This window comes from Rissa tridactyla, chromosome 3 (genome assembly GCF_028500815.1).
Source record: "Rissa tridactyla isolate bRisTri1 chromosome 3, bRisTri1.patW.cur.20221130, whole genome shotgun sequence".
NCBI classification, from domain to species: Eukaryota; Metazoa; Chordata; class Aves; order Charadriiformes; family Laridae; genus Rissa; species Rissa tridactyla.
In genome coordinates, this window is record NC_071468.1 from 77271507 (window position 1) to 77279696 (window position 8190).

Here is an 8190-nt window from a genome sequence, read left to right on the forward strand (position 1 = left end):
GGGGAAGGGCAGCGGTACAGTCTTGTAGCTCCAAAGGTTATTTTCCTGCAGGAGAATGTGACTGAAGGTAGTAAAAGATCAGAAAAGACAGGGTTTTTTGCAGGCTAGTACCTGTAGATAATAACGTTTTCTAGTTTCATCTGTTATTAAATATATGTGTAAGTTTTGCAGAATCAGTCTCAAACAGGTAAATTGCCCCATGGCATACAAGGATTTGGATGAGTTCAGCATATGCACTGAAGTTAAGTACATACGTTAAACCTACAGAAGAACAAAGACTTGGCATGTAAGCTTCTAGGGAAAGAGAGCATGTGCTAGTCATAAAGCAGAAAACACATTTATAGTCCTACAATAACACCAAACAATTGCTCGTTTCAAAATATTTTACAATGCTAAATGAGAAGAATGGGAGAGGAGGCCATCTGAAAAAATATTTACTTTCCAATGCTTAACAGAATGCTTAGAAAAGCAAAGTCCAACCAATCATACTGGGGGGTGCGGGGGGGAAAGAGGCAAAGTTATCTGCACAAATTGAAAATGTTAAGCCAATATCACACAAAACAAATGAAAAAAAAAAATACACCTGGAAGAATGGGCAGTTCAAATCAAAGAAAAGGCAGGTTGCAGCTAAGGTACGAGAACAAGGACATAGACTGTCCTCCCACCTTTGTCTTATTATATGGCCTTGGGTGAATCACTGAACCCCTTTTTAGCCTTCTTGTAGTCCATTCATTTGGGCAGTATACGAAGCAGTATTTAAGCTTTTAGAGAATCATATCAATTGGAACTAGAATTCTGCTTTTTTGCATACATGCCTGTGACATTATTCTGTAAAAAGATTACTTGTACTATTTCTATGCACACCCCATTTAACAATCTGACCTACTGATGAAAAGTAGAAAAAGACAGAGAAGTTTATCAGTCAAATTGCAACTCTACACAAACACTACTTGTGAAGTCTTTTAATTAAGGAAAAGGTACAGAAGTGAGGAAAGCAAATCACAAAACCAAATAAAAGACTATGAACTAGTGATCATAAAAACAAGACTATAAATCAATTCAGTGGTTGCTGCCTACCCCTGCAGATGTCCTTAAGTAACATATGTAAGGACTGCCTTCCCTTTAACGTGAAAGCTGAGGATCTATGCCTAAGTTCCTTTAACATGGAAGCTGAAGAACTATGCTAAAGCCACTGGATTTGCTCTGACAACTTTTTAAAAGTGGTAATATGTTGGCTACATATCTACACAGATTTAAAGCGTTAGACCAATACCAAATAAAACATATACAACTACAGTACTGATTGTAGTACTATATAGTACTACTACTACTGATTGTAGCTTGCCTATTTTCTTTAGGATGTACAAATATTGTACTATTGCAACATAACACGTGTAAGTGAACATGTATCATCCCTCCCAGATCCACTGACTGACTTTCAGGCCTCTGGGACCCACCATGAACCCATGTGAATCCCCACACTTCTGTCAGACCTGCAGCGGACGAATCTCTCTCACTAAAGAAACAAAACCTCTGCTTCTAACCTAAGCCTCCGGTTAACAAAGCCTAGCTCCCCATAAATTTGTGTATTACACTCACTTTTTAACCCAGACAGAGCTCAGCTCTATACATCGGAGAAACCTTTTAAGGGTAAAAAAAGCCCCCGAGACAGCCTAAAGCACAGCGAACGCCTTGGCAGGCACCCCGGCCCACTCGCCACAGCCATCTGAAGCCCCTATTTACACGGGGGAAGCGGCACCGTTAACTCGAGAAGCCGCGAGGCGGCCCACGGACCCCCCGCTGCGGCGGGGGCCGACTCCCGGCGCCCGTCCCCGGGGACCGCCGTGCCCCTCGGTGGCCGGCTCGGTGGAGAGGCCGCCCCGGCCTGCCCCGGCGGGAGAACGTGAAGACACGGACAGGGCGCGCTGCCGCGGCAGGGCCAAGTACGCGTCCCGCCGGCGGCTGCCGTCCGCCCGGCACCGGCAAAGCCCTCTCCCCTCAGCCCGGCCCCACCTCCGCCTGAGGGGAGACCCGCGACGCGGCGGGGAGGGACGCACCGGCTCCCGCAGGCGCTCCACGGTGCCCTGTGTGCCTGCCTCCCTTCCTCCCTGCGCGGTGCCTCAGCAACCCGTCGCTCGCCCTCCCTTCGCCCGGCAGCGGGGCTGGCGAGCCCCCTCCCGCGGCGGTACTGACCTCTCCGCAGGGCGGCGGGCGGCGCCGGGAGCCCCAGGCGGGCGGCGCGCCGCGCCCAAGCCCGCAACAAGCAGCGCGCAGTAACCAAGGGCGACATGGACGCCGCCATCTTCCCGGCCCGGCCTCTGCGGAGAGGGCGCAGGGCGCGCTGGGAAATGGAGTCCCGGCACCCCCTCAGGGGCAACGGCCGCCGGCCTTCCGAGGAGCCGGGCCTCGGCTGGTGCCGGCTAGCGGGGATCCCCGGCTGCTCGCCCTCCCCTGGCCCCACAAACGGAGCCGCAGGCTGGGAGGCAGCCCCCGGGGGAGGTAGAGCCGCGCCGGCTGCTTGCTGGGCACAAATCGCACCTCACAGACCCCCCAGGTGCCACACTGGTGCCATTGACAGTCCCTTCCTGCCGTATCCACGCACTCCAATTTTCCGAACAGCCTGCACGTTGGCTATGATTTGTACCGTGTTGCACCGTGGCTGTATCAGATGCAGCAGCTTTCCGTCCTGCTTGGCCGTCACTGAGGAGTTTTGGCAACTGAATTTGCTGTTTGTTGACGATTTCTAGCTCATGTTGTCTTTAAAAGCATGGACCATAAAATATTAAGGACAAATATTTGTAAAACAGTAAGGACAAATATTCCTGGCCAGAGTTAACAGCCGATCTGCACATTAGCAGTACAACCACTTTTATGCCAATGAACGTATATTTAAACCCTGACAGCAAGATACGTTAACATAAAAGCAATTTTCCTGAAGACTGTGCCAAACCTAGAGGCTGGTTCAGCCCTGTACAGCCAGTGTGTGCTCGGCACACAGTAAGTAAGCCCTGCCCTTGCCAGTTCACCCACTTGGGGCTCCGGTGAGCTCCTCTGGAGAACACCGACCACCTTCCTCCTTCGGTAGGTACCTGACGTTCTTATTCAGCCACCTCCGTTGTGGCTACAAAGCTCTTTTGGGCAGAAAGGCACGATGCAAAGAAGCCCGCTCTCCAAGGGAAAGGCGCTGGCACTCAGGAATCACAGGCTGGCCCTCCGTAACCATCAGAAATGCACCCAAAGGTCAGGACGGGGCTCCAAAAGATGTTGCGACGGAGGGCATTGTGCAAGAAACGGATAACAAAATGTCGGCTCATGGTAAAAGCACACAGGAAATGCTTTAGCTGACTTTTGGGTTTGCAATATCAGAATTCCTATATCTTATTCTAGCATTAAATTTCTGTGCAACATGAGAAAGCGAGCAAGTCATTTTCATAAGACTATTAAATTTATTTTTTATGAGAGTATAGCAAAATGTTGCATCAGGGCACTATGGAACAGCTTGCAAACAAAATTTGATTACATCCTGAATAGTATTGCTAATTTCAAAAATAATGTTTATGATCTTGAAAATATTAACAGTGACTGAAGTTATGTTCTAACATGTTCAGCTGTTTTAAAATATGTAGTTGCTCCAGACACATCTTCAGTACTAAATACCTAATTAAGTAGTGAACTAAAGTGCCAATTTATCACGTCTTTAAAAAGATGGTTTCAGTGCATTTTCTTTCATCTTTCTTTTATTGAGCACTTACTGGTTTTGACTCATTTTAGCATGTTATAGCTATCAACACCTGTGCCCATTTAGGAATGAATTCCAGTACAAATCATAGTGAATTGAATAGACATCTCAAAGATGCATCACAATTGTTGCAATATTTTTAGAAACTCAAACAAGGAAACAAACAACTTCAGTAAAAGTGATTTAAATAACAAATAACTTATCTTTATAAACAGCTTATCTCCTTGAGAACAAAGAATAAACAAGGCAACAAGAGCCGTTTTTTCTTCCATTATTAACTCAGATCACAATATGAATGGGTGAAATGTCAAGAATAATTGGAGAAAATGACAGCATAATCTTCAGCAAAACCATCTGATTTATTTAAATTGTCACTGTTTTTTTCTTAACCTTGTTATCCAAGGCAGCACAGAAAAACTTCCCATTTGGGTCTACTCTGACATCTTCTACCTAAGTGAATAAATCCTCTGCAATGCTACGAGTCTTCCATACACTGGCAAACTCTGTAATGCCACCGCGCACTGTATTGCGGACCCCAGCAACCAATCTGCATTGGCTGTAAGCGCTTGGCAAAAACATGTTTTGGTGTTAACCTAAAAGAACAGGACTTTCAAGTATACTTCTATAGATTAGCATGGTCAATGTCCTGTAACAGATACACATCCATTCTGCAATGCGTTTGTATACTTTGTTCACTGCACCTGTCCCTTTGCTCACCTCCAAAAATGTGACGTTTCAATCGTGTAGAAATTAAATTGACACTTGTTCAACCCAGCTACCCAGCTGCATTATTAGTCTGCCAGCTTGCCAAAAGTATAGGTGGTCTTTAACAGGAATAAAAATCAAGGGTATAATAAAACCCCTCCAGAGGCCCCCTCTGGCCTCTAGGGGTATAAAGTGCACTCCTTTTAGAAATCCTGAGGTACTGAATCCTATGGGGATGTAAGTGTCCAAGGGTCTTTGGGCCTCTGCCAGACCTTCTCTAAGTTTCTGCAGAAGGTGGCCAGGGTCTACCTGCCGGCAAGGCTCCAAGATATTCCCACCATGGGAAACATCTTTGGCTCCCATACACAGGCGTACTTTTGATCTAATACTGACCAGCCTACTCTAAAAAAATGGATTTTGTGGCTCAACACAGTTTCCATCAGAAGCCTTTTTCCTGGGATTAGAAACCCTAGAAATTCTTTGCACAGTTTTCAAGTTACATGGACACTACTCACCATCTCTCGGAACAAGGGGTTCACAGTAGAAATGAATGCCTGCGAGTTGGTAGATGACATTTTAAACACTAAAGAATCTAAAAGTGTATATGAGAATCATCCCTGTTGAAAGGGATAATATAGTGTAAAAAGGAAAAAGAGGAATTGAATGCGACACTTAAATCTGAATATAAAAAAATATGTTGATGTAACAAATTATATTTATATGCTTAATATTTTTATCTGGATGATAAGTATACAATGCAGACATCCAAACACCATGCGTCAAACCACTGGCAGCTAATGCAGGAATCAGGAAGTCATTTTTCCACATAAAGCATTGCACAATTAGTTCAATGCCTTGTGGGTTTTGCCTTATCCTGAGTCAGCATTCCCCACAAGTTTTGACGAAACATGCCTGTGCCAACTAAAATGTGTTAACCTGGGCACTCGTCAGAAGGCTGGAGAATCCTAACTGGATAATAGAGAGATCTGGCTTCCTTTCCAGTTAAATGTGACTTTCTTTTAAAAGCAAAGAAAGAAACAAAAAACTACTTGAGAGGTATTACTATACCAAATTTAAGAATTAATCATCTGTTAATACCTGCTTCTGTAGGTACATGATATAAGACTCTGGTATTCACATTGCCACTTGAAGATATGCCAGAAAATCTTTGTGTCATAGCTGAATAAATAATGTGTAGTAATAAAACCATGAGTACCTAATCTCTTGGTTGTTACTCTCAACGCTTGATTTCTTGCATCTAATCTTTGGACCTACAAACACAGCTGACCTCTCTCCCTCCAGATTTGAAATTTGGCCCAAAGTTCATGTCAGAAACAGAATTAAAACTTTCTTTTCTGAATTTTTGCTCACCTTCATCCTGAGAGAACCTTTCTAGCAAGCAGAAACAGCTACAGATAGTGTAACTCCAGTCTTATGGATTGCAAAAAGCCATCTGAAACAGAACTCGAAATAAATGCATTTTCCGAGGGTTGGAAGGAAACAAGGAGGCTCACAGGACTCTGATTTTCCCACCTTCATTCCTTCTCTTTGCCTCGTTAGCCAGCGTGGCATGCATGCTTTCACGTGATGTAAGGGGGGGTGTCATGAAGCAGGGCATCTTCCTATTTGTCTCCCAGGTCAGAGGATTTGTATCTGACCTTGATTAAAAAAAAAACAGAGATATGAGACCTTACCAAATCACTGTAACTTCCTTACTTACCAATGCTATTGACATACGGGCACTAAAACATTCAATCCCTGTAGCCTGCCCCCATACGGCTCTCCACCACCAGTTATCTGTGTTGGGAAAGCAGATAGAACAATGGTGCTCAGACGGTATGCTGTGAGAAAAGCATTCAACTTCAGCCTCGCTCTTGGTATTTACCCACTGTGAGAACAAATTAGATTCTTGATTCATCATAGGCTGACCAACTAGCAGTGGATTAATATAATTTCTATTCAGTGATGTCCTAGATGCATCAAGAAGGCAAACATTCCACTTCTTTTGGCAACACACCATCTACTTGAATCAGGTACTGAAGAATCAAAGACCTTATGTCTGGAATGGAACAATTCTGTCAGCTCCCCTTCTCCCTTTCTCTTTTTTTTGTTCTCTCTCTCTTCAAGTTACTAAAATACCTTTTCTTTTTAATTATTCTGTAAAACCATTTTTCCTTTCCTATCCTTTATGAATGAAATGTAAACAAACTCTTAATCTTTGTAAGCTATGAGGATACAAAATCTGGGCCAGTTGGTTATACTGCTATTAAATGCATATCATTTGTGAAAAATCAGTAGGTTTTAAAAGCTTTAATGCTACTACAGACAATATTGCCACCTTGCTTGCAGCTTGGGTCAATAACCTAGACTTTGTTTTCAATGCAGAGCTTTTGGTAGGCACCTCGTCCAGCCTACATTTGTACCTGACCAATTCCTTTTGCCCTACACCTTGCATATACAGCATTTCCTATGCATTCTTTTCATTCTGGCTCTCACTGTGTCGTACCTTGATTACAGCATTGCCTTTTCCCTTGATCTTGATATGTGGTTTTTTTCATGTCCATTAACATTTAGGGCCATGAAGATGATCAGAGGGGTGAAGCACCTCTCCTATGAAGACAGGCTGAGAGAGCTGGGGTTGTTCAGCCTGGAGAAAAGGCGGCTCCACGGAGACCTTAATGCGGCCTTCCAGTATCTGAAGGGGGCTACAAGGCGGCTGGAGACGGACTTCTTATCAAGGGCATGTAGCAATAGGATGAAATGTAATGGCTTCAAACTCGAAGAGGGTAGATTTAGATTAGATATCAGGAAGAAATTCTTTACTCTCAGGGTGGTGACACACTGGAACAGGTTGCTCAGAGAAGCTGTGGATGCCCCATCCCTGGAAGTGTTCAAGGCCAGGCTGGATGGGGCTTTGAGCAGCCTGGTCTAGTGGGAGGTGTCCCTGCCCATGGGTTGGAACTAGATGATCTTTAAGGTCCCTTCCAACCCAACCCAAACCATTCTGTGATTCTATGACAATGCTCTTGCAAAAATCACTTATTCTCTTACATCGAGACCTAGGTTACATTTCTGGCTAATATACCAGCCTAACCATCTTGGGATTCCCCACCTGTAATGAACAGCAGTCCTTCCTTTATGCACTCTTTAAGGGCCGCAGGTGACAAGCTGCAGCCGGGAGTAATGCATTAGTATTGTCATGTGTTGTCAAAACCTTTTTTGGTTTTAAAAAAAACCCAAAACAAAACCGTTACGTTGCTGCTGCACTGGCTGAATCGCATCGCCGCTGCCTGTGCCCCCGATCCGCGATACAGCACCACCAGAGACGCCCCCCTGCCCCGCCTCGGCCTCAGCGGCGGCGGGGCCCAGCCGAGCCGCCCCGGGCTCGCCTCACGGCGCGGCCTCACGGCGCCGCCCGCACCGCACAACCCTCTGCCCAAAATAACGCGCCCCGCACAGGGGCTCCTTCCCTGGACGACAGAAGGGGACTCACTGCGGGCCCCAAGGCGGAGGCGGGGAAGATCAGCTGGACGACCCTGGCCGCCCCCTCGCAGCCCCCGCGCGCCCGCTGGAGCCAGGCCGAGCTCCGCAGCCTGCGCCGGGCGGGCGGGCCCGACAAACCAGCTCTCAACAGCCTCCGCGCCAAGCCTCCCCGCGCACGCCGGGATCTGTAGTTCGGCAGGCGAGGGGACGCGCAGGGCGTAGCGAGGGGGACGACCCGTGAGGACTACAGTACCCAGGCTGCC

At 46.2% G+C, this 8190-nt stretch overlaps 1 protein-coding gene across 7 annotated transcripts in view; it reads right to left on the reverse strand.

The window, feature by feature from the left end:
• The window catches only part of AFG1L (AFG1 like ATPase), a 78048-nt gene extending 69985 nt beyond the window's left edge, over nt 1–8063 (reverse strand). Inside the window, exons 1-3 of one of the 7 annotated variants that reach the window (XM_054196370.1) lie at nt 7938–8063; nt 6182–6241; nt 5978–6102 (exon numbers count right to left, since the gene is read on the reverse strand). In XM_054196370.1, the coding sequence (XP_054052345.1) occupies nt 5978–6062 (85 nt within the window). In that variant the 5' untranslated portion in view covers nt 6063–6102; nt 6182–6241; nt 7938–8063. Of the gene's footprint in view, nt 1–2193; nt 2324–5977 lie in introns of those variants that run through there. The other 6 variants (XM_054196371.1, XM_054196369.1, XM_054196368.1 and 3 more) reach the window with 6 other exon arrangements.
• Nucleotides 8064–8190: the final 127 nt, after the last annotated feature.